Source organism: Ornithorhynchus anatinus, chromosome X1 (assembly GCF_004115215.2).
Source record: "Ornithorhynchus anatinus isolate Pmale09 chromosome X1, mOrnAna1.pri.v4, whole genome shotgun sequence".
Lineage (NCBI taxonomy): Eukaryota > Metazoa > Chordata > Mammalia > Monotremata > Ornithorhynchidae > Ornithorhynchus > Ornithorhynchus anatinus.
In genome coordinates, this window is record NC_041749.1 from 68,290,713 (window position 1) to 68,318,380 (window position 27,668).

Below are 27,668 nucleotides of genomic sequence, written 5' to 3' on the forward strand. Positions count from 1 at the left end.
GGATGTTCATATATTTGAAGATAGTATTATTGAGCAAGTAAGGAAATATAATTATTCCTAATATGGGGTTTTTGGCAGATTCAGTATGAATTATAATAATGGTTAGAATGTTTAAATAATCACATTTTATTCCAGCTGTGTTCTGCTCAAACAGGTAAAAAAAAAGATTAGATCAATACCTATAGTATATAAAAACAATAAACTCTTTCATGAGGGTAAGAGAAGAAATTGTGTATGCTTGTGGCAGTGTTTTAGCAAGTGAATATGAAATTGTAAAATATTACTACTTGTAAAACAAATAATTCATCATTTACTAAAATAGAAAATAGACAAAAAATCTTTACTCCCCAAACCTAATATGAGCGTGTTTTATTTTTTTCTGGTAGCAACAGGATTGAGCTCTACATCTTAGGACTTGGCCCTGACTTGGTTGAGAAATGGATTCAATGGATCTGATGAATATTTTCCAAGTTGGACTTTTTTAAGCCCTTGTTTGGTAGAGTTGGCATTTTCCCCATCCCCCTGCTAGCCCCCAGAGCTTAATATATCCTCATCACACTTTCTACCCTTTTTGGAAGGTGGTAAAAAGTAGTTTCATTTCCCTCCAGCAGGAAATGGGAACCAGAAGTATGAATTAGAAGTATTTTTAAAAGGGCACAATTAGTAAAATAAAGATGAAGATCATTTCTAAATGATGGCAGTATTAAATACACTAGTTGTTTGAAGCCCTGCATCCACCTATCACTGGGAAAAATAGCAGTGTCATGACAAACTTACTTTAAGGAATAGTAAGACATTGTTGAAAGTGAAACTGGGCAGTGAGGCGTAGGTGAGCCCAGCGGCTGAATCGAAGGGTAAATGCCAGTCTGGGCAAAGACCCAGACTAAGAACAGACTGACTTCAGGTGGTCAGAAGTCTAGGCACAGAGCAGGCAAAGTAAGCTAGCTTGGTCCCTACACAGAGGTCAGGACAAGGGTCAAAGTCATAAGATTGCCAGAAAGGCAAATGTCAGGGCTGGTGACAGGCCAAACAGAATAGTCACAAAAAGTCAAATCGCCAATAGGCAAAATGCAGCAGTAATTTGCCAAAGGCCAAGATTAAGGAGAAAACCGATAATCTTCATTCAAGGAGACCAGGAAAGAGATCTCTTTGGAGGCCTTGAGTGAAGTTTTTCTTTTTTTTTTGTTTTTATAAAAATTATCTGATGAAAAATAGTTCATAAAAAATATAAAAATATCTGCCAATACAATCAGTTTTTCCTTTCTTCTTTGCCATTTCCCTATTGTCCTTTCCATAGATTCATACAAGAAGCAACTTGGACTAGTGGAAAGATCATGAGCCTGAGTTCTATCTCAGCTCTACCACTTGCCTGTTGAGTGATCTTGGACAAGTCACTTAACTTCTCTGTGCTTCAGGTTCTTTATCTGTAAAATGAGGAAATGCTCCTTCTCTCTCTTTCTGTGAGCCCAATTATCTTGTATTGATCCCAGTGCTTAGTACAGTGCCCGACATATAATAAGCACTTTATGATGATGATGATTCCCATCTTCTTGATCTCCCTTTAAACAATTTGGCATTTTTGCTTTCCCAAAAAACACTGATTCCCAAAAGCACATTTTAACCATAGTTCTTGGTTATAAAAGCATCGTCTTTATGGTCATTCTTTATACATTGTAAACTAATGCATTTTGCTTGTGGGCAGGGAACTGCAAGGTGCTGAAAATTATCCCTCAGTATGAGTTGTAGGTCAGGATCACTAACAAGTAGCATTGCATTTACTTGATTCTGCTGCCTCTTGATGGTGGCCAGGAAGTCTTGGGAATCAGTACACAAATGTATGAAAGAAGCTGGCCTCTTACATTACTCTTGAACCCTGTGGGAAAGCTAGGCCCAGCATCCATCAGCTTGGAAAGGGATTCCCTTATTTGAGCAATCCCATAAATATATCAACGATAGCATGATGAAGTGCCTCCAAGGGACTAATGTTGCTTCTTCCCTGTAGATTTAGAAGATTATCTGCATCAATCCAAATTCTCCCCAACTGCCTCAAAATTCTCTGTTCTCCTCCCCTTGTTAACACTTCAGTTTGGTTCTTAAAAATACTAGGAAGGGAACTTGCAGGTTGTAAGGGAAGAGAGATAGTCTGAAGTAATAGCAAACTGTGAAGCAGAGGGTGATCTTGGTCCTGATAATAATGATAATAATGGTATTTGTTAAGTGCTTACTATGTGCCAGGCACTGTATTAAGCCCTGAGGTGGATACAAGCAAATCGGGATGGACACAGTTCCTGTCCCATGTGGGGCTCACAGTTTCAATCCCCATTTTCCAGATGAGGCAACTGAGGCATAGAGAAGTTAAGTGACTTTTTCAAGGCCACACAGCAGACGATTTGGAATCCCCAGGATTTAAGTGGGTGAACCCTGTGCAAAAAGGGACCCATATTTGAGATATTTGATCATTAGAGGTAAAAAAATATTCATAAGGTCAACTTTCTTCAAGGTTAGGTCTGTATGTACCACCCAGGCGTAAGTGCTTCCTTTCAGAAAGAAAGCTAGTAATCATGTGGTATTCTACTTCTTCCTTTCTTCTTTATGGAAAAATGTGTCTTTTCAGAGGCCAAGTGGTGGGTTCTCAGTCTTCCTTGGATCTCTTGGGGCTGCCTGTGATGGTTTCTCAATTGCCAACCCTTCTTAAGGTAAAATTTTCTCCCTGAGTTAAGCATCAGCAGGGAATCCCCAGTGGAGAGAAAAAGAACATTTGGTGATCCACATATCATAGTCCCTCTTCAGAGCTTGTCCAGGGAGTCTGCTGTCGGCTACCTGTCTGATTGACACAGATTGTGTTCCACTTTTCCACTTCTTCCTCGACTTGCACCCTGACTTGCTATCACTGCCACATCAGCCTGGGGAGTTAAGCAAGCAAAATCTATCATGAGTGATTTTGTTCTACTAAGGTAGATGAGTCATAAGCAAAGAGCACAAGGTAAGGTGTTCTATCAGCACAGGGACCAAACTGAAAAGTTGCTTAAGGATTCCCAAATTAACATCTCCTAGCAGGTATGAATTCACACATTCGTTTTAAGTAATGCAAACATACGTGCTGTCAATTGTGAGTGCATCCAGTCAAATCAGAACCACACCCAAGGATACAATCTCATCACCAAAATCAGTCCATCTGTATCATCCCCAAAAGTAGTGATCTGTGTACACTGACAGTAAAATAGTTTGCCATAGATTATTTCCCCTCCATGGCATGGAATGTAAGATGGTGAACATAGGGTTTGGACATGCTTTTCTTCAAATGATTGTTTTGTTGATTATCTCATCAGGGAATTGGGAGGGTAAATTAAGTTCTCTAAAGAGTTTTGGGATTTTGGAATAGAATACCCTAAGTATGAATGTAATTAGTACTAATATTGTGAATTAAGAGAAATAATAATAATAATAATAATGTTGGTATTTGTTAAGCGCTTACTATGTGCCGAGCACTGTTCTAAGCGCTGGGGTAGACATAGGGGAATCAGGTTGTCCCACGTGGGGCTCACAGTCTTAATCCCCATTTTACAGATGAGGGAACTGAGGCACGGAGAAGTTAAGTGACTTGCCCACAGTCACACAGCCGACAAGTGGCAGAGCTGGGATTCGAACTCATGAGCCCTGACTCCAAAGCCCGTGCTCTTTCCACTGAGCCACGCTGCTTCTCCGGCTGAGGGGAGGTGAAAGGGGGGGTAGAGGGGCAGCAGAGGGAGCAGAGGGAAATATTTATAATTTATAATATTTGTTGAGCACTTACTATGCATAAGATAGATAACAAGCTAATCGGGTTTGACACAGTTCCTGTCCCATATGGGGCTCCCATTCTTAATCCCCATTGTACAGATTAGGTAACTGAGGCACAGAGAAGTTAAGTGACTTTCCCAAGATAATAATAATTATGGTATTTGTTAAGTGCTTACTATGTGCAGAGCACTGTTCTGAGCGCTGGGGTAGAAATGAGGCTCAGTGGAGTGAATCACTGGTAAAGCAACATATTATTTCAAAAATTCTTGAATATTCTGATTTTACCCATTCCTTTAATATTTTAATGTATTTTTGTATGTGAATTAATATAATAAATGTCATAGAATAAGGTCACATTTTACTACTTTGACCAGAAGTGTAATCTTCAGGATTAAATTTTATTACTATTTTAATAGTCATACTAGATAAGGTCACCACTATTTCTTTTCAAATGCTGTAGTATATGATGACATCTTTTATCAGCTTTTTTTCTGCAACCTGGATTTACACTCAGAAATATGTTGACAAAGATATGGAGTAGCAGTTCCTTGCTTACAAATCCAATGATGAATCCTTTTGTAATTTATGGAAAATTTCAAAATGAATCAGTTTAATGGTTGAAGTGTACCATTTCTAGATATAATAGAGATCTCTTATAGAAAAATCCTTTGCGGTTGAGTTCTTTCATTTGAAAGAGAGAGACCCTTAATTTGAAAGGGAAACATACAATTTGCCTTTTACCTTTACCGGGATGTATATTTTATTTGAGCGAATAACTTTAAGTATTCTTTTCATCTTGAAGAATTCTTTCCACTTTCAGACTTCATTGAATTTTAAACTTTGGAAGATAAAAGGAAGCACTTTTGGTAAGATGTTTGATCTCTAGGGGGTTAAAAAAAAAAAGGAAAAGATTTTGCTCTTGATGGAAAAGTCACTCTAGATAATGATTGTTAAAAGAGGAATACAGCTCCATATGTGCCAACCTATTCTTAAAATATCAGTTTTGGCATTAGGCTTACTTCTTGTACTTTCATCATATGGAGAATCCAAGTGATTTAGCATATATGGTGTCAGTGTTAATCACTATGTAGTCTTCATTCCTTTATATCATTGCATGCAGGAAACAAAGTGAACATTTGGTGGGAAAACCCTGTTTAGCAGCCTGATTTAGAAATATATTTAGAGTTAAAATGGTTGGCTACAAGTAGTTTCCTAGAAAGAAAGAAAATGAAATGGCAATCCTTTCTTGGCTAGACAGTCTTTTGGGAGACTAAAGGAACATATGTGGGATGGGTGTTCTCCTCTCTACATGTTCTGTTGACTAAAAGCATTTTTTTGTTATGCTGAAATTTTTCAATTATCTTCATTTCTTTCCATTAGGACAAGTGAGAATTGTGTACCCAGCTCTGAGTTTACTACTTGTGAAATTTCTTCTTGGTGGCAGAGTGCCAAGTTTTCTCAGCCATGAGGAAACAGTCACCAGAAGAAGCAGTGTGTTATAGTGGATAGAGCACGGGACTGAGAATCACAAGGTCATGGGTTCTAATCCCAGCTCTGCCACTTGTCCGCTGTGATCTTGGGCAAGTCACTTCACTTCCTTGTGAATCAGTTATCTGTAAAATGGGGGTTGAGGCTGTGAGCACTACATGGGATAGGGACTGTGTCTGACTCGACCTGCTTGTACCCACCCCAGTGCTTAGTACAGTGCCTGGGACATAATGAGTGCTTAACAAATACCATCATTAGAAATCTGTAGTGTCTTGCTCTGAGGTCCCCTTCAGCAGTGATAGGATTCTATATAAATCTAATAATAATAATAGTAATAATGATTTTGGTATTTGCTAAGCACTTATTATGTGCCAAGCACTGTTCTTAGCACTGGGGTAGATACAAGATAATTGGGTTGGACAAAGCCCTTGTCTCACATAGGGCTCACAGTCTTAATCCCCATTTTACAGATGAAGGAACTGGGGCACAGAGAAGATCACACAGCAGACAACTGGCAAAGTCAGGATTAGAATGCAGGTCCTTCTAACTCCCAAGCCCAGGCTCTGTTCACTAGGCCATACTGCAGGTGCCCTATTCTGCAGATGCCCCCAGGAACTTTAGCTAAGGAAGCTTACTTCTATACTTTAACCCTTGCCAAGTCAGTGAAGATCTCGTAACAGAGAGTGATCTTAGCTGTTAACACTACAGCGGCATGATGGGAGCATCAGATTGAAGATGTTCCATTAAGTGCTTAATACAGTGCTCTGCACACAGTAAGTGCTCAATACATAGCATTGATGATGATGATGATGGTGATGATCAGTCCTAAAATTGACAAGGAGTACTGAAGTTGGAAACACTGGATTGGTTGCTACCAGTTGAATGGAGAACACAGAATCATTAAAACTATTCTAAGATGCCACAACTGCTACCTATGCCGGTTTAACCCATACCTAATGCAGTAGAGAATTGGCAGGTGTGGAGAATTTGCTTTTTTAAAAAAATTGGGATGCTACAGAACAAAAATATTCCCTTTTCATATATATTCTTAGATGGACCCAGAAGGTTACTATCTTATTTTTTCTGTAGCGTCATCTACAGAAAATTAGTCAGAATCATGACCAAACCACACCTTCCCGCTTTTGTAGAGATAGCTTGATCCATCTCCATATTTTATTTTCAAGGGTAGGAGCTAAAAGAGAACTACTTCATGGTGTAATTGTCAACTTTCTACTCACTTTATTCCCTACCCATCAGAGTACATGGTTCTCAATCTGAAAACATCAACTGTGGGCTTGCTGTCATTCAGTGCAGACTTCAAGAAGAATGTATACCAAGAGGTAGTTTAGAAAATTGAAGTATAGAAAATTGAGAAGCAGCATGGCCTAATGGATAGAGAATGGTCCTGGGAGTCAAAAGGACCTGGGTTCTAATCCTCACTCTGCCAGGGGCCTTCCGTGTGACCTTGAATAAGTCACAACTTTTTTGTGCCTCAGTTACTGTGATTCCCATGTGAGACGCAGACTGTGTCCAACTTGATTAGCTTACATCTACCCCAGTGCTTAGTATAGTGCCTGGCACATAGTAGGCACTTTACAAATACCATAAAGAGGAGGGAGTATGTGTAACAGGCAAACAAATCAGCGTGGCAAGGAATATCTATGCATACACAATGTAGAAGAGATTGTTCTTCACGTGTGTGTCTCTTCAGCCACGGTCACCCATGTGGATTGGCTTTTCACAGCTGAATGTCCAGCTATTTGACTGCAAGTACTCTTTTTTTCTAGGACATTTTCTCCTGATTTTCCTAGGAGGTTGTAGCAGAAGGATCATTTTTTCTTCTCACTACTCCCTTTGGATCTCTAGGTCAGATGGGAAAAGCATGATAATCACTGTTAGTGAAATCATGAGTGAAAAGGAGCTATTGACCCTTCTGCATGTTCCAAGTCCATCCTCCCAAGCAAGCTGGGTATCACCTGAATCTTGACTGCTCCTAGGGGAATCGTGTTCTGGTTCAGGGAGAAAGTAGTGGAGATGGGTCACAACAATCTTCTCTGTAGTGTTTGTGATTACTGGATTGCTGTCTAGTAAAAGAGCTTTGCTTTTTATAATTTGGGGTTATTAAAAAATCCCATGGCAGTTGTTTCAGGACTTTATACGCTGATATAATGTCCCATTTAAAGTTCATAATGATGTCCACAATAGCCAGGTTTTGTGCTTTGATGGTGGGTGAATAAATTCCAGTGGATTTTTATTATAAAGAAATATGCAGTAAATTTGAGGATCCTCCTCGAAGAAAGGCACTATATAAATGCACTGCTGTTATCATAACATTATCATAACATCTGCTGTGCCAATCTCTCTCTTGTCTTTATAGCATTCTTAGTTTTCTTTTGTTCCAGAGATGTCTCAGTCATATACCAAGTGAAATTTTAATGAGGTGAAATCATCTGCTCACATTTGTATTTGGGTAGGGGCTTTTTGTAGTTGCTTGTTATTGTAAGCTTAAATGGTGGACAGGCTATTGTGCTTGGGACTATTCTTCAATGTGAAATTTAAATTTAGTTTGATAGAGAAGGACAGAGTAAGGGAGAGGCAGGGAATGAGAGAAGCACTCATGAACCACTGAATTTTGACTGATTTTAGATGGGTATCAGAACTCTTTTATTGTTATATTTGTGTGTATGGTATGGACTTTGTAGTGTTGTTTTCTTTTCTCTACTGCATCTTAAAGAACCTCAAGACAATTTCAGTGTTACTATTCCATTTTATCAGAGCCCTAGACAACCTTAAAGCCCAACCTTTTCAGTTTGCAGTCCTTGGAGATTTAGTGACAAATACTCTGTTGTATTTGCATATAAATCACTTGTTTCCTGGAAGATATGGTTGTTGTTTTTTTTTGACACATTAGACGTGTAGTTTATCGCTGAAACTTTTATGAATCAGTTCTTTGTTTTCAGTGGCCACATGATTAACTTATTCTGTTATGAAAGACACCAAAGTGACATTAAATTGATTTTTGCTTCCTGTTTTGGAAACATCTTGAAAATCATTTGCTACTGAGTGTTCTCAGTTCTTCTGCAGAATTTTCTCATTTTTATTGTGTTAAATGATTTAGTCTATTCTTTACTTTTGAATAGATCTTGCTATCATCTTTGTGTGTCCAGCTGTCTTTTGTTGCATAAGACATGTCTTAAATTCTTCTTTGCCGACGCCGATTAAACTGACACTACTGTTTTGCCATTTTTAAAAAGTCCTTTGTTTCTGTCTTTTTATTCTCAGGGCTTCATTCTTATGAATTGCTGCACGTTGCTTAGACATGTCAAATGAATTTATATTTTCCAGCCTTTGGGAGGGATGTCTTAGATGCTAAAATAACAAAATCTAACTTTTGGAATAATGAGGGCATTATTGCACTTTTGTCATTGTTTTATGGCCAAATCTTCATATGTTCTTACTTTAGACAATACTTTGTCCCTAGAGAATCTGGGAACTTAAAGGTTTTCATTCTGAAAAACTTTTTCTTTGAAAAATCTCTAGACTTTATATCACACAGTTTTGAAAATAGCTTTTCTGCTCTTTAATTTTCTACATATAAAATTAACATAGGACATGGTCCTAAATCTTTGTCCTCATGGAGATATCTCCTGCTTTGTAATATGAATTCCTAAAGGGAAGTTTCCATGTCTTTAAGATTATTTTCTAACTATAAAATATAATATCAGGTGCATCCCCCTTTTCCTCCCAGACTAAGACCCCCTGTTCTTCAGCTCCCTCTCCTCTGCCCAAGACCCCGACTCACTCCCTTTGCTCTAACCCCCCTCCCTACTCCATAGCACTTGTGTATATAAGTGCATATCTATAATTCTATTTATTTATATTAATGCCTGTTTACTTGTTTTGATGTGTGTGTATGTGTAATTCTATTTATATTGATGCTATTGATGTCTGTTTACTTGTTTTGATGTCTGTCTCCCCACTTCTAGACTGTAAACCCATTGTGGGCAGGGATTGTCTCTCTTGATTGCTCAATTGTACTTTACAATTGCCTAGTACAGTGCTCTGCACACAGTAAGGGCTCAATAAATACGATTGAATGAATGAGTGAATGAATGTAGGTGCTTAATAAATGTTATTCATGTTTGGGGTTCAGTTCTTTATTTTTTACATGAATGGATTGATAGTCATGTTCATTGTTTATTAAAAATAGGTCATCCATTAAAATTACCTCAATCATAAAAAATAAACTGGAAGATATTCAACCCAAAGTGCTCTTTTAAGATGTTTCTAATATGGGTGTAAAGAAGTCACTCTAGCTTAAGCAGCAAATCAAAATGAGGCTAAAAGTAATTATCTGCCTTATTGCCACAGTTCTCCCCTTTGCAATGTACAAGAGAGCATACAGAATGCCACTACTGGGTCAAGCAAATAATAAATGAGTGCAGTATCCTGCCACTGACAATGACAATGAAGGATCCTTGGAGGAACAATCTGATGACTCTCATTCTTGATGTGGGCTTTGTCCTAATGACCTAGACTCTGTCCTGAAGAGCAGTATTTTATAACTTCCCAGACAAAATGCATACCTTTTAGGGTAAGAGTATACCTTTGTAGTTTCAGAGTCTGCAAGAGGACAGTCTTTCCTAAGTTAACATATTTTTTGACCCCAAACACCTTCTATATTGTAAGCTCATTGTGGATAGGGAACGTGTCTACGAACTCTGTTATATTGGATTCTCTCAAGTGTTTAGTACAGTACTTTGCACCAGTAAGAAGTGCTCAATAAATATGATTGATTTTTCCCCCTTTCAATAGTTTGTCTCTGTTCATATAGAGAGGTTGATAAATCAATTTATTCCTGGGGAAACATTGCTTACTGTCATATGTATGCATCCCTAGTGTTTTAGAAATCTAGTTTCCTCTTTCTCTCATTCCACCTTTGTCTTCCTTAATGGTAACTGTTAAGAGTTTACTATAGGCCAGGTACTGTACTAAGCATTGGTGTAGATACAAGCTAATCAGGTTGGACACAGTTGATGTCCCACATGGGGCTCACCTTCTTAATCCCCATTTTGCAGATGAGGTAACTGAGGAACAGAAAAGTTAAGTGACTTTCCCAAAGTCCACTAGGCAATGCTACTTCTCGTTTTCCTGATCTTATTTTCTCCCTTTCCTCAGGTTCTATCACCAGACTTTCTTGCCTGAAATGTATTGGCAAAAATGCTGTATCAATCAATCAATGGTATTTATTGGGTGCTTAGTATGTATAGACCATTCTATTAAGCACTTGGGAGAGTACAATACAACAGAGTTGGCAGACATATTTCCTGCCTACAGCAAGCAATAGTATAATGCCATTAAATGATTTTCCTTAGTGGAGTATGTTTCTCTTAAGCAGTGACGGTACACTCAGCATTGCTTTCAAATTTGTACTGGGCTGAAAACCTCTTCACTGAACTGTTCAAGTGATTCAAAATACACATGCTGCTGAAGAACCAATATTTTAATAATCCTCAAATGCCTCTATCTGCCTCTAGTGCATTTGATTTCCATCCTGTGACAACAGCCCCTAAGCTTCAATGGCTGATTAATTGTGCCATATTTGTTTATCAGTAGAAGCAGTGTTCCTAGTGGATAGAACCATTGGCCTGGGAGTCAGAAGGACCAGGGTTCTAATTCTGGGTCTGCCACATGTCTGCCTTGTGACCATGGGCAACTCACTTCACTTCTCTGGGCCTCAGATACCTCATCTACAAAATGGGGATTAAGACTCTGAACCCCATGTAGGACAGGGACTGTATTCACCTTGATTTACCTTGCATCCACCCCAGTGCTTAGTACAGTGCTTGGCACTGTACCACTAACAAGTACCATTGCTTATTTAGTAATTGTAGGATGCCCTCTCACCCCTGATGATCAGCACCAGAGAGAGCAGTAATATTTGTTAATTTTTGATTTAGCTCTGCAGCTTTTAATTAAATTGCAATTCACATTAAAATTGCATACGTAATTTGTGAAAGGGAAACTGGAGGAGCAATTATGAGCCTGGTATGAGATGCAGACCGTGTCCAATCTGATATCATACCTTGTACCCAGCCCGGTCCTTAGCCTATTGAAAACACTTAATAAATGCCATTCAAAAGAGAGAGAGTGGGTGTGTGTGAGAGAGAGAGAGAAATAAAGCATGCCTTTCAAGATAGAACACTGTATCCATTGGACTTCACCATATTTTTCAAATTCCACTAAGAAACACTTCATGGATGATGGCTTTCAGAAGCCTGGCTAGAGGCAGGGATAAAAAATAAACTAGAATGGACCAGAACTTGGTTCTGGTAAAACATGAATCAATGTAATGGCTGTTATCTTAAAATTATTTCACTGAGGTGGCATCCCCTTTTGGCCACAGGGGATTGGTGGCCCTGCCCACGTGGACCCAGGCCAAGAAGAGGCTGCTGTCCCATCCTCTGCCTCAGCTGTCTCTTGCTCACCAGTAGCTGAAGCCCAGCTTCTCCCCTTAGCCTGAGCGCCTGGCTGTGTGTCATTTGCTAGCATGTGTAACTTTAGAGACATCTCCTTCAGTGGCCACTGTAATGTGTGGGTATACCATCAGACAAGTTGGAAGAGTCCGCCTCAAATTCCAGGTACAGGCTAAGCACAAGAGGGAAGGAGTGTACCTACACTTTCTCCACAACTGTTTTCTGCATCCCCACGCAGAAAATGATTTCTCATCATCCCTCACCTCTTTAGCCCCTGTTCTCCACAACAACCACTTGCTATTCCACTAAAAGGAATTTAAATTTCACCCTGGGCTATAGATGGAGTCAACCTGAGGACATAATGATGACTAGGAAGAGTGGTCCCTGGGGTTTGGGATTGATAGGGTCTGGGCTCTTATTCCTATCCAAATTAATTAAATGGGCTGAATACACCCTCTGCCTTCACATCTTATCACCAGTGCTGTTCTAGACTTCTTGCAAACTAGAATTCACCCTCTTCACTTTACTTAGCCAGTACTCACTCTTGCCTCCTTCTCTTCCTACATCTCTGTTCTTTCTCAGTCTCCTTTGTTGGTGTTTTGTTTTATCCTCATCATTTAATTTCTGCAAGGCTGAATTTTGAGTCCTCTATTGTTCAGATCTTATCTCACTCTTTTGGGGAGATCATCTGCTCACATGGTTTCAGCTACCACCTCTTTGGATGACTTTCAATTCTACATCTCAAGTCCTATCCTCCAGCCTGCTTTCTAATCTTGAATTTTCTCCTGACTCTAGGACAGCTCCATCTTTATGACATGCTAGCACCTTAAACTCAAGTGGTCCAAGCTTGACCAACCTCCCATTCTAAACCTCCTTTTCATAACTTTCCCATTCCAGTCCATCCCAGAAGCTTGTAACCTTGGTGTTATTTTTGATTTCCCCCTGCCACACTCTGTACAATTAGACACTTCATAAATAGTCTTCATTATGTAGACACCAGCTCCAGGTAAATGCCTTCCTATCCAAACACCTTGCTGTAGTGGTAGGGAGGTTAGAACCTCCACAATGTGGCTTGTATCTTCCATAACCTGGGTGGTTAGAGCTGCCTCAGTATTTGAAAGCCCTCCTTCCCTGTCACCTGCTCCAGGGAGCAGCCAAATTCCCAGTTATTAGAATGGAGGAAAGGTTGTGGCAATTTTTCACAGTATGATTGCTCCAGAGCTATTAGCTTCCTAGTAAAAATACTGTTATACTTTTACTGTAATAACTGTTCAATTGTTTCATTTTTATCATTTCCCTGTTCTGTTTCATTTTAATTGTTGACCTTTCCTTTTCGGTCTTTCTACTTCCTGTGCTTCCCCTTCCCCGACCCCCCACCCCCCTGTTAGTCAGGGATTAGGTCTGAATGAATGTTCGTGTGTTCTCAGTGCTTAGTACAAGCACTTAGTGTTTATAATGTTATGCAATATCTTACTATATGTTTTCTTCCTGGAAGAAGCAAAAAAAAGAGCAGTGTGGTTGGTTTGCTGCACATTCTGATTTCTGCTTTCTAATGAAATGGGTTCCCTTGAAAATGTAGCACTTCAATACCTTAAAAATTGTCTTTTGAGGGTAATCACATGGATGTTAATGCGATCACTGGGAGATGTGTAGCTGTTGAGCTATGTACCAGAATTGCAAGGCTGTATATGCAGTGTTAACCAGTGCTTTAAAAGGAGCTGATATCTGAACCATGTAGAACTCCTCTCTTGGTCCATAGAGATAGGATAGGACCTAGGTCTCCTTACCTTAGGACTCAGCTCAACCACTTCTCCATCACAGTTTAGTGGACCCCTGAGGCTTGTTAGAAATGTGTGCTGAAATAGGTGGGAGGAATTGAGGAAATATTTTTTTTTTCAATAAAAAGAACCTAGATCCCTGTGTTTTGAATCAGGAGCTCGGCTAAAAGTAACGAAGGGAAAAATAAATGGTTCAGTGACCCAGGATAATAAAGCAGAAAGATCAAAGAAAGATGATTATCTTCTTAAATATCAGATGCCCTATGGGTGAAGACTTCCCTTCTCTTGAAAAATGAACTCAAATTAAACAAATGTACTTTTTCCTGGTTTGCTACTGACTTGAATTTCCTTATTAGAAGCAAAATTAATTAGTTTTTTCCTCATCTCTTTTTTCACTGGTATGGAAATCTGGTTGGCACATGTTTCCTATTTCCCCCCTTGGGCTCTAGGTTCAACCAATAGCATCTCTTATGAAGGTTCTGTGTATGCGTAAGTCTAACAAAATACATTATTAGAGTTTTAGTTGCCCCTTAGCTAATTTAGCTCTGGGTATGAGGCATCTTCTCTTAGAACAACAGTAGTAAAAATTAAAAACAAAAAACAAAAAACAGAGTTCTGCGGTTGAATTTTCCCAGTCCCTAAGAGCTAAAGAAATATCTATTCAAATAGTTTTAACATTATTTTAATGGGTTGAATTATAGCAGAAATGGCATTGATCATTCTAAAAAAAATGAATTATTTATATGTAACCCATAGGTTATTATAATTATGTCCTGTACCTTTTTCCTCTAGAAAACTTCAATTTTCCTCAGACTAATAATGCAAATGTATTTACTTTAATAAACTTTGTGAATGCATTAAGGAGTTCTTGTCTATATAAGTATACAACCCTTTGCTCATACTAATGATTTCACTTCAAATGTCGCCTAGGCTTCTTGGAAATCAGTCTGACATAACCTTTACGTGAATCACTTAACTTGATAGAGCATCTCCTGGTTACAGATGAGGCATACGGTGCTTTTTCTGAATGTCTGCATAATTTTAAAAAAGTAAAAATAACTACCGTATTTTCTTTACATACTACTCCTGTTTCTGTAAAGGGTTATTTCCATTAAATTTTAATCCTGGAAACATCACTAGGTGATGAGAATTAGAGTCTCCTTCCGTTTTTGTAGGTGGCATCTTAGGCTGTAGTCTAGAGGATAGAGCACTGGAATTGGGGTCAGGACAAGGGTCTTGTTCCTGGTTTTAGCAGTGATCCCCTGGGTAAACTGCAATGAGTGCCTCACCCTCTCTGTGTCCTATTGATCCCATCTGTAATAGGGGTAATTATACTTCCCATTTAACTGTCATCGTCAGTGTTAAAGATGATGTTTGTATGCTCACTTTGAGCCTCTTGTACATGGGTGCTTTATTCCTGTGCATTGTTTATTTCTTTTCTAAATTCCTAAAGTATATTTCCAATAGAGAGCACCAAGAATCTTTCTACAAGCAATGTTTCCTATTATAGCTATTATAGTTAAACTGTAACATTAGAGGAGCAGGATGGCCTAGTGGAAAGAGCCCAGCCCCGAGAGTCAGAGGCCCTGGGTTCCTATCCCGGTTCCACTATTTGTCTGCTGTGTGGCCTTGGGCAAGTCAATTAACTTCTCTATGCCTCAGTTTCCTCAGCTGTTAAATGGGGATTCAGTACCTTGTTCTCTGTCCTACTTAGAGAGTGAGCCTCATGTGGGACAGGAACTGGGTCTGATTTGTTTAGCTTGTATCTACCCCAGTGCTTAGAGTAATGCTTGATACACAGTAAGTGCTTAACAAATATAATAACAATAATGATAACTAAAAATAGTAAGCCCTGCTGTCCCTTAACTGCTTCTCATCCAGATGTTCTTGTGTGCCCTCTCCGGCCTGTGGAACGTTTCCGTGATCTTCATCCTGACGAAGTGGCCGACTTATTTCAAACCACCCAAAAGGTCGGGAATGTGGTAGAGAAACATTTTAATGGTACTTCCATTACTTTCTCTGTCCAGGTGAGTGACCTGATTCTTTACAGAATCTATTTTCTTTCTTTTTTCAAGCCACTATGACTTATTTCTTTCCTTGCATTGTAGTAGTTACATCAGACAACTATTTCCTACTGTTTTATGGGAGTAGGCAAGACTAGCAGTGTGGGCTGGAAGCCTGGGTTCTAGTCCTTGCCACTGGTTAATTGAGTGACCATGGACAAGTCACAATCCCTCAGTGTTATTACCCATTCATTCACCCTACTTCATAGGGACACGTAAGAGGACTGCCACTATTCTGTGTAAAATGGGGATAGCAATAACCCCCACCCTTCCCCACATCATGTGTTTTGGTGTGACAGCCTTTGGACCTATCTGGAGAATGTAACACTGTATATTTTTTTTCTAAAAGGATCTGTAGCTAATTATCCCTGATACTATATAATCATTATAATTGCTATAATCCTTCCTATTTTGTTGGGACTCTTGTCACCTTTGACAGAGATTCTCTATTTCAGTCTGCTTTAACTGAAAAATTGGAGGAGAGTGGGGTGAGCATTTTTTCCTTCCCTGCCTCAGGAGCCTTGGCCAGGACAGTTGGACTCATCAATTATTGGGGTTGTTGCTATTGTTAACCATTGTTATGGTGATGATGATTACTTAAAAGCTGCCCTAGGGAGTGCAAATAAACCCATGGAAAGCACTACCAGTATCGTTTTTCTTACTACATTATCAAGATGGCTAATCAATAAGCCATGTTGCATTTTTTAAAAAATTTGACATAGCTGCATAGCTTACCCCCTACCAAAAGTCAGGAACCACCCAAAAAGTTTGAGTTTGGGAAAGGGTAGAGTGTGGAGGGTACTGTAGGGTACTGCAAAGTGGCTGAACTCATTCCCTCAGGTCAAAAATGACTGCAGTGAGCTGAATCAGGTTGAGTGGCAGCTGAAAATGGCAGGTGGCCTTAGCAGTTATAAACCTAATAATTTTGTAATTTTTCTCAGTAAGAGTCCAAGCGTAATTCAAACACTTACTATTGGCTGCAAAATGGGCACCCCCATAGGGCTGAAATTTAATGTTTTCCCTTTATCACTCTTTGAGTGTTTTTCAGGAAAAGATCAGCCCAAGTTGCTCAGTCTGACATAGGAAGTTCTACATTTCTATTTAACTGATTGCATTTAAATAAAATTCCTTGGTTATAGGCTTAACATATTCAGGCATTAATCAAACTGAGCCTGAAATAAGGAAAGCCACCTAATGCTGTGTTTAACATCACCAAACCTCATAAACTTTCCTTTAGAGAGATGAAAAACTCACCCATGAGCTGAGATCCTTAAGAATAACCAATGTGCCTGTACACTTGATCATTTGTATCATTTTTATATACAACTTCTCACTTAATCTTGGTTTTAAATGGAAAAAAAAATCTGGTCCCAAATTCTGGAAAGCTTAACACTCATGAGAATATGACAAATTCACATTGAAATTGGATTTAAATTATAAATGATAATATTTTTGAGTAAGTATGAGATATCTATCTGCTCTTAGCTCAGGTCTTTCCTTTTACTTGCAGGATGGACCTGAAGCTGGCCAAACTGTGAAGGTGAGTGCTTAATGTTTGGCATATGAATTCATAAGGGGATGTTACAATGACTGTAAAAGATCAAAACTAGTCATCTGGAGGACATTGCTATATCATTATCATATATTTGAGGTCAATAGGATCCTGCAGCTATTATTACGGTAAATACATTACAATTGTAATCAGCAGTGTGGTTGGTTTGCTGCACATTCTGATTTCTGCTTTCTAATGAAATGGGTTCCCTTGAAAATGTAGCACTTTCCTGTGAAAAGGAAATGGAGTCTACAAGGTATGGGGATATTGCTGTATCAGAGTGAACAGTTAGAGTAAAAGGAAACCTGAACTGTATTTATTTTTTTCCTCTTGCTCACTGATGAAGATAATTAGAGGGCTTTCCTGATAGCCACTTGTATTTATACTTGTTATGGATACCTTTGTTTTTATATATTTTCTCTTTTTATTTTTCACTCTTCCCCATTCCTTTGGCACCCTCCCCCACCTCCCACTATATACACCATTTATTACTAAAGTTCAAATCTAATGGAGCCAGTGAAGCTTAAGCACAGACTTTAGGTATTCTAGCAAGGGAAAAAATAGGTTTTATAGGTTGTAAAAAAGATAACATTCTGAATAGCTTTCTCTCTCAGATGTTTTACTCTCACCTCATACAAATGTGAATTCCCTTCTAGTTATATCTGATGCCTGAGCATTAGATAAAGGCTATTTATTAATGCATGGGATCAAAATCGCATCAGGCAAGATGCCGTGTGTAAAGTAAGATTTAGGCAGCTCCATGAAACAATGGGATTTAATTATGATAGCTTGCATCCCAAAATTATGACAAATGAAACAATTCCTTTTTCAGGAATTCTCTGCTGTCTGCTGGCCCTCAATGATCATGGAATATTGTTAATATATTTAATTATCAAAGTCAGCTTTCATTTTTATATAAAATTTCTCATTGTTAACTTTCCTTGTACACTATATATGGACCCCCAACTCCACCATCTGAATTTGTCCATTCCCAATGGATTAATTATATGTGGGTGTTGAGCAAGGTTGAGTAATGTATATTTATCTAGATAATTTAGGAAAAAAAAATGTTTTTGCTTGCATTGTATACAAGTGAGGAGATAGTGTGAGTTATTGCTTAAATTATTCAAAGTACTTGTCTGTTAATCAATTGAATTTCTTAGAACACCTACTGGGTGTGGAACACTGAACTAATTAATTGGGGGGCGTATAATAGAATTACAAAACATGATCCCTGCCATCAAGGAATTTACAATCCATCCAGGGAGCCAGACCCTAAATTACAGATAGGAGAAAGTAATGGAACATATAATAAGATACATACACATATGTTATGAGGATTGTGAGTACGTAAGTGTTTAGGTGCAATGCATGTGGTGATATAGGAGTTGGGAGATATAAAATAGTAGTAGTGGTAGTGTTTTTTGAGCATCCACTTGGTGTGGTGCACTTTACTAGGTACTTTGGAATAACAAAGTGATATTTTTCCTGCTCACATGGAGCTTACACTCTAATGGGGAGATAAACATAAAATTATTTATGTTAGTCTCAAAATAAATAAATGAAGTGGGGAGAGTAGAAATCTACTAAAACTATGAATTAGCCAGGGTTAGATTATTTGATGTTTTCATTAAAGTTGGGGAAGCTCAGTTGCTTTGAATTACATGAAATTTTGAATGAAACACTGTCCTTTCAGCAAGGTTTTATTGTAATTGTCCACATTCTATTTTGTGTGGTACTGTATAGAGTTGACCTTCTAATGTCCATTAATCCAATGTATTGGGACGAACACCCAGATGTTCAGATGAACAATCCCTGGAGCTGAATTTCAGCAAACTGAAAATCTCTTACTATAAGAATTGCCAAGTTTAGCCGGAGACAAATGTTATAATTAGATTTATTCAGGAGCAACTGCTGCAGTTCTCCAAACTGGATAGGAAGAACAGAACAAATAAGCAGTCAACTCATGCACCCATTCCCAGACCTCATATCTGAGCTGTCCACTCCCCCTAAGTAGGTTCAGGTTGGAAATTGGTTTACTCCCACCTGCTTCCCCCTTGCCAGCCTTCTCACTAGGCTAAGACCTTTCTGAGAAAGAAGAGCTTAAGATAAGTGAGACAGAGAGGAAAGTGAGGAGGAGGATTTGAAGAGTTGAAGTGGTCCTTTAGACTCTTCCTCCAATTCTGGGTTGGCTGAGCCCAACTCTCTCATCTCTGATACTAACTTCTGGAGAGTCCCATACAAGCTTTCTACCCATTGCTTGCCCCCATGGGTGTACCCCATCTAAGCATCCCTATCTAGGTATGGCCAGGTTGGCACTACGGCTCTTTCTTCAGACTCCAAACCCCAGAAGATGGTCTCTTTCCTTAATTGCCTCTTGCTCTGCATCCTGAATAAAGCTTTACTCTAAGGATCCTCCATCCCTCTTCGCCACATAAAGCCAGGGACTGAATTTGGGGTAGTTACTGGGGAAAGCTAGAGGGAGAGAGTCTCGTGAGTCTGCTAAACTTAGCAATCCATCACTTGCATTAACTGAACTCTTATTATGTGCAGAGCACTGTACTGAGCATTTGGGAGAGTACAATATTACAGAGTTGTAGACATGTTCTCTGTCCACAAGGAGTTTAGGGGAGGAGCTTACAGTCTCCAGCTGGCCTGGCCTTCCAAGAGTCAGGGGCTCCCAGAGTAATGGAGAGGACAGTGGGGGTCTTTGTTGTGAGCACACATGGTGAAAGCCCCCAAACAAAACTCTCACTGAATGAAGACACAGATGCAATTCTTAGACACTTTCAGTTTCCTGGGTTCTTTGCTGTTGTGGGCTTGCAGAGCTGTCTCTGGGTATATCAGATGTCCATCTGGTGGGGCTTCTGAAAACTCAGTGGGACTAATATTGTTTGTGATCTGTGATTAAGGGTTTTCAGTACAATTTATATAGCTTTGGACACAATGAACCAAATTAGATCTAATTGGGTGTCAAAAAACTTGAAATAAGGAGAGCTCTTTGGATTGAAATTCAGAGGGACCTATATCCCTACCGCGTTTTCTGAATTTCACTTTCTGTAATACACCCACTTCTGCTATGACACCATAGTTGTATTCCTGAAGAACCTCATGTAATGGAAAAATCATGGTATGGTAACAATTGATTCCATGGGAATTAATAGGTTAGGAGGTTGATGGTATACAGGTAACACAATGTCCATCATTCTCTGATACAAATTTCTATATTATTGTTATGTAGTATGTGTTATTTTACTGCATTAAAGCACTGTGAAGTTGCAAAATAACAAAACACTAAGTGTTATATAGTCCAGTAAGCCTGATATGGTTTTTTGAACCTAGTGCATTTGTGTAAGATTGAGGGAGAGGCTAGATTTGGTACCCAAATGTCCAGTTATTTTTTTCCCTTGTTGTCTCCTTTCCTTCAAATGAGGGTTTCTCTGTTAATCTGTCTGGCCCATATAACAGCCTATTAATGGGCTGTCGGATAGAAAACTGAGTTAAGATATTACAGAAAGGTTAAAAAGTTTGTAAGTCCTAGACAAACTCTATTTTGTGGTGGTTTCATTTTATGGGAAGCAACTTGGTGTAGTGGAAAGTGCATGAGTCTGGGGTTCAAGGGACATGGGTTCTAATCCGAGCTCTGCCACTTGCATGCCATGTGACCTTGAGCAAGTCACTTAAATTCTCAGTTTCCTCATCTATAAAATGGGGTCTAAATCCCCATTATCCTGCTCACTTAGTCCCTATCTTTCACTGGGCTCACACCTGATTATTTTATATCTACCTCAGTGCTTAATACAGTTCTCAGCATATAGCAAGCACTGAACAAGTATTATTATTATTGTTATTGGAGTGGCAAAATTATGGGGGAAAAGACCTCTCTATCCCTACTGTCCCAATGTATTAGGCTCCCCTAAAGCTCCCTTTCTCTACCACTTCCCCCTTGTAACTTTAACCCATTGTCACAGATGCCTCACTAGAACCCCAAACTTTCAGCTCCATGCCCTACTCCCCCTACCCTCCTCCTATCCTCACTCCCTAGCCCCACCCATTTACAAGTGAGAATTGAGTGGTTGATCTCCATCTTTCAGTCAGACCCTCTCCTAAAAACCCATTTCATTATGTCTTTCCACCTCAATATTCCCAATTCCATTTCTTCAAGGGGTTTGGGAACCCTGTTCCCAATATCTCTTCTCCACTAGTTGAGCTCCCAGCCCTTAAAGTAACTACTTGACTGAGTACAAAGTCCCTTCATTTATTTCTTGCAGTGTTTGTGTTTAAATGGCAAGCAAGGTCTGCTTCCTAAGTGTGGCCACTATAATGATTGACTGAATTCTGGTTCCCAGCACCTCTCTTCCCCTTTTATCCAGTCCAGGTAGCATTCTGGGAAGAACATACTATAATTTCCTAATAGTATTCTATTCAAATCACAAACTGAAAACCTATGCTACAGAAGAAATGCATCTAACCTTCCAAACTCTGAGTGTGTATCATTCTTATCATCCTCTGGTCATGCCTGTATAGGATTTTATGGAATCCATGCACATCTCAACCCATTAATGATAGCATACTCAGTCGGCAGATAGTTTCTGGGGAAGGAGTCCAAGTACTTTTAAAATCTAAACTCAGCATGAGAGGGCTGAAGAATGTTAAAAAAAAAAAAAACCAAAACAACAAACAAACCCCAAAACCAAAAAACAAAGGTCATAGAACTGGTGGGTTTTTGCTGCTACTGTTTTTTGTTTTTTTGAGACTGCCACTCTAATTGGCAAAGGAGTTGCCCCAGCTGTCAGGCACTCTCTGAGAGTGCTGTTGCCTTCTGCCTGGAACTTATCACACTGCTACTAGCCTACCTGACCTGTGACTCCAGAGCTGGCATATAGAAACCACTGAAACTTTATATGCCCATGCCAAGATTCCTGTTGCGACTTCTGGTCCATGTAAAGGAAACATTGCTACTGTCTTCCTATTACAATCTATGCTAATGCTTGTACAATGTTTAGCATTCTATTTATTCAAGACAAATTCCAATCAGAAGTAGAATATTCCCCTGAAAGATACTTTTTAGAAAATAAAGAGGCTTGGCCCATATAGACTCTGCCACTAAGAAACGATGAGCATGACAAGCTCTTGCTATTAGCATTAATATTTAGGATATTATATTCTTTATAATCTATTTTCCAAGACTAGAATGAAAAGAATGGGTTATGTGCAGAAATAGATCATCGGATGCATTGATTCATTTTTTAAGGTTAAATTTTAGCCATGGTTGAAGCTTAAATAATAATCTCAACATGAATGGTACTTGCCTAATGTATGTAACATGCATCTGTAGCTGAAAATGCATTCAATGCTATATTTGAAATAGTTCTGTACTCCAAGGACATAATCTAAAATTATATGTAGTGTTTTATATGCCATGTACTTACTTTCACGGGAACATGTTTATTGTATTTGGATTACAAAGTCAAAGTTTTTTTTTCCAATTCTTAATACTAATGCAGCGAGAAGGGTTTCTTAATAGCTGCTACAATATAGGCAATTACTTTTCAGATGGTAGCCCAGGCATGAGATAAGACTTTCTTTAAAGAATTGTGATTAAACTGCCATGGGATTTTTCTTTTTTGTGGTGCAGAAAATGCTTTCAGAGACTAGGTTTCAATATCTTATTTATGTCCACACCTCTAGAGGCATTACAGTTATTTATAAGGGCAATAAGAGGCATCCCCACTGTATCTGATATGTTTACTGAAAAAAAATTATTAGTGGTAAATTACTCAGTTGGAGAGAAGATTGCATCTAGCAGAATGTAGTGAGAAAATAGCACCTCATGTTATATACAGTGGAAAAGGTCCGTGGGTGTATGTGCATCAGTATTGATGGTTCTGTAGTCTGTTAAAAGATCCCTTGAACATCTACCTCCAAAGGGGAAAATTTAAAATACACTCAAGTATATCTGAATGGAACATAGATGTTTAAGCTGAAGGCCGGGCATCACGCTCTTGCCCTTTTTATTTTAATTCCATCTTTGAAAATCAAGTGAGTCCAAATAAATGCTGCTTTAGTAACCACTTAGCATGTTATGGAACAAACCTGAGCTTTATCTTTTATGTGAAACTATAATCATGAGTTCTATTAATTTTATCCTCTTCCCAAGTCTACAAATCATCTTTATAGCAACTGGGTGTATTTCTTTAAAGTGTCTAGGTGAAATTGCCTAGTAATTTATTTTGTCATTAATTTATTTTAGTGTCTGTCATTCTCTCTAGACTGTAAGCTCCTTGTGAACAGGGACATGTCTACCAACTCTGCTGTATTGTACTCTCCCAAACACTTAATGCAATGCTCTGCAATAGCAAGCTCTCAGTAAATACCACTGATTGAGGGAGTAAGTGTCTGTTACAAATTCAAAACCTGACCAACCACTTTGATTTGTGCAAGGGTTCAAATCCAAAGGTGGTGAGTTCTTCTCAGAATCCTTCATTTTCCACACCCAATTGCTACTTCCTCTAGAGGAATTGAGAATCAAGGATACATTCTGAAGTGCAAATTACATTTCTGTTCTTCATTTGATATGGCACTCATTTCACTAATCATCTTACCCTGAAAAGCAAATAGCTTTTCCTTTATTATTTGACACCTGTGTTTCTTCTTTCACAGCTGCTCTTTTAGTGATACTTTAAGACATTTCAACAGGTTTAAATTCTGAAGAAGCCATCTCCAAACATTCAAAAGGACATTCAAAGTTTTATTTGAAGTTAGAAGATTCAAAGCCAATCTAGGCATTTGATGCATGTTATTTAAATATCACTGTTGAATATTTGAATATTTGGTATTTCACATGACATAGAAAAAATGTCAGATTGATGATATAACAAATCTACAGTAATGGTATCATGCACACAGACAGATATGTAGAATTAAATACATATTAAACACCTGCCTACATTTCATTTAAGCAGGATGGTGGTGGAAAAATGTAAAATTCCAATCCCCTTCCATTAGCTAATATCCCTAACAGTAAAGTTTCCATTTGTTACTCTCTGAATGAATGAATATAGAAACCTGGATTATGACATACAACTCCTCTAGAAGGACTTCCCCAAATAATCCCTAATTTTCCCCATCTTGTATCCCCCAACTTCCACCTCTGCCCTTTCATACAACCTAAATTCTTAAATTCCCTCTCTCAGGGTCGCATCTGGAGAGTTTCCATTACTCTACCAGTCTAGACTATGGCAGAGAGAGTCAAGCAGAAGCATATTCATTCAATTCTTAGCTTGGGCAGTGGCTAGCCAGTGGAAGGCAATCTGCTGAAAGTCAAAACTCACCTGTGCTGGGCACTAGTGGCATGGGAGAGAGTCGAGGTTAGAGATTCAGGTTTACTGCACAGAGGAGGCAATGGTAAACCACTTCCATATTTTTACCAAGAAAACTCTATGGCTCCACTACCAGAATGATTGCAGATGGAGGTAGGGCATTCTGGGAGAGATGTGTCCATGGCATCGCTATGGGTTGGACATGACTTGACAGCTTAAGACAAGACAAACCCTTAAATTACCACGATGCTCATAACACTGATGTTCCTATATTATATACCCTATTAATTCTCCTATCTGTAATTCATTTAAGTCTCTTTCTCTCCTGTTTGACTGTAAACTTCCCAAGAGCAAGGATCATGTCTTCTAACATTCTCAGTGCATCATTTTTGACTATGGATGGCTGCTATAATTATGCATTCACATAAAAAGTCTCAAAGTACACTCTACGGACAAGAGGAAGAACCCAATGTCAGCAAAAAAAAGTATTCTTAGTACAACCGTCTACTTCTCTTTAAGAAGTTACGTTTAGCAATGAGGGAATAGAGTGAAGTTTAGAGGATGAATAAATCAGCAGGATTGGAAACCTGTTTGCTTCCTTTGCCTAGTCACATGGTATATATATATACATATATATATATATATATTCTTGGGAGTAATAAGAAAGGAAACTGTGTTTAGCAAATCAAGTTGGTCATTGGGATTGCTTTGAGAAATTCACCATTGTCCTAAATGAGCATCTCAATTTGCAGGTGCAGAGTGGATTAGGGCCTTTAAGAGTTGCAACAGGTCCTTTCCTATAGTGCAGCTTCCTTCAATTATATGATGCTTTTGGAGGCCTTTACTTTTACATTCACAACAGGACACCAAGGATACCGTGAAATTAGGAACATTGCTTTTTCCCTGAATTATGTGGGGAAAGTTTAGCATGGAATTGATCAAACCCAATCTCTGAAATTGAAACCCAAGCACCTATTGCTGTTTTATGATTTTCCCTCTATTGGTTTCAGTGCCTTTCCTCTGATACTCAAGGGACAGGGACAATACTTTTGGTAAATGTTTTGTAAGCACTGCCATTGACACCAAGATTGCTTTCATAAATATGTTGTTACATTTATAAAATGTTAATTTCTTTGCTTAAGTGTGTCTGATGTAAAGCAGAACTCCATCTAAGAGCATCCTGGGGACCTTTTTTATATTACTCTGTTGTGGAGAAAGAAAACTAACGGAAACAGCTTTTTCAGGTATATGTCAAATTTACCCAAAGCTCATTTTAAACATTTAGTTTCTTATTAGTACCACCATAAAATTCCCCTTAGCTACTGTGGGACCAGACATGTAACATGATCATTATTTCAGATGTTATTTGCAATAAGGTGCCATAAAGCTGAATGGGAAATATCTTAAATACAGTTTTATGCATCTGTTCATTCTAGCAAAATGTACAGTTTAAATCATTCAGTCAATCAGTGGTACTTATTGAGTCCTTCGTTGTGCAGAGCACTGTATTAAGTGCTTGGGAAAGTATAACAAAATTGATAGACATATTCCCTGCCCACATTGAGCTTCCAGACTAGAGAGGGAGACAGACAGTATAAATGAAAAAATTAATTTATGGATATGTACATGAGTGCTATGGGGCTGCTGGAGGAGTGAATAAAGGGTGTAAATCCAAGTGCAAGGGTGACACAGAAGGGAGTGGGAGAAGAGGAAAATGAGGGCTTAGTTGGGGAAGGCCTCTTGGAGGAGGCTTGAAGGTGGGGAGAGTAGGAATATATGAATAGGAGATTAGTTCCAGGCCAGAGGCAAAACGTGGGCAAGGGTCACCGGTGAGATAGATGAGATCTAGGTACAGGGAGTAAATTGGCATCGGAGGTGCTAACTGGGTTGTAGTAGGAAATCAGGGAGGTAAGGAAGGAAGGAGCAGGATGATTGAATGTTCAAAACCAATGATAAGGAGTGTCTCTTTGATGTGGAAGTAGATGGGCAACCACTGGAGTTCCTGACAGAGTAGGGAAATATGGACTGAACAGTTTCTAGAAATATGATCAGGGCAGCAGAGTGAAGTAAGGACTACAGTGGGGAGAGACAGGAGGCAGGAAGGTCAGCAAGGAGGCTGATGTAGTAATCAAAGTGGGATAGAATAAGTGCTTGAGTGAATATGGTGGCAGTTTGGATGAATTGGAAAGGGCAGATTTTCACGATGTTGTGAGGGTTGAACTGAGAGGATTTGGTGACAGATTGAATATGTGGGTTGAATGGGAGAGAGGAGTGGAGGATAATGCCAAGGTAACAGGCTTGTGAGGCAGGGAGGATGGTAGTATTATCTACAGTGAAGGGAAAGTCAAGGGGAGGACAGAGTTTGGGTGAGAATATGAAGAATTCTGTTTTGGACATGTTAGGTTTGAGGTCTCAGTGGGTCATCCAGGTAGAATCAACTTTGATGCTTTGGCTTAGACCTTACCATTATGGGTAACCCTGATGAAAGAGTATCTCTCAGTGGCATAGCTCTAAGCTTCACTGGAGTATGCAAACTCTCCTACCATGATAAGTCGTTGCTAAGGGAGAAGAGGGATCTCTGATTTTTCTTCTTTACTCTGAGTTGTATGAGCCATGTAACCTGTGAGGAAGGTCAACAAGTGAAGCCATCTTATAGACGGGTATGTTTCCAGTATCTATCTTCCAGAATACTGTATCCAAGCTTTGCTAAAAGCTCTATAACAAATTATGCAAAAGTGTGAATTCCCTAAAAAATTTCTAATGAAATATTTTTCATGAGAAGAAATCTCTTTTTCCAGCTTCACTTTAGTTATATTCTCATTTGTCTTTTCAAGTTAACCACTTTTAAATTTCTTTTTTTGGCTCTAGATTAGAAGAACATTTGAGTGATGATGCTTCTGATGTTAATACATCCCACCTATAGGAGTGAAAAGCCTGGTATTTGAAAATGTTCCAGTTCAACACAGACATTGACCTGAGAAAGTATTGCATGGCATACTAGGCTTACATTTTGTAAATTAGTGTAGCAAGGTTTAATCCAATTTTAATAGGTGAAAAAATAGTCATTTCCCCTGAACCAGATCTTCTTTTATATCAAAACACTGTGACTGCTTTTGTCAATACCACTTTTTTCTGCTAATGCTGTCAAAATCTGCAGTGCAAAAGGTACTTATATGACTATTGAACACCTACTTTGTGCTTCTATGTGG

At 38.8% G+C, this 27,668-nt stretch overlaps 1 protein-coding gene across 4 annotated transcripts in view; it reads left to right on the top strand.

The window, feature by feature from the left end:
* The window catches only part of FHIT (fragile histidine triad diadenosine triphosphatase), a 1,434,147-nt gene that overhangs the window by 1,081,394 nt on the left and 325,085 nt on the right, over nucleotides 1-27,668 (top strand). For all 4 annotated transcript variants that reach the window (XM_039910140.1, XM_039910143.1, XM_039910141.1 and 1 more), the window contains 2 exons: nucleotides 15,404-15,549; nucleotides 17,096-17,125. In XM_039910140.1, the coding sequence (XP_039766074.1) occupies nucleotides 15,404-15,549; nucleotides 17,096-17,125 (176 nt within the window). The remainder of the gene's footprint in view (nucleotides 1-15,403; nucleotides 15,550-17,095; nucleotides 17,126-27,668) is intronic.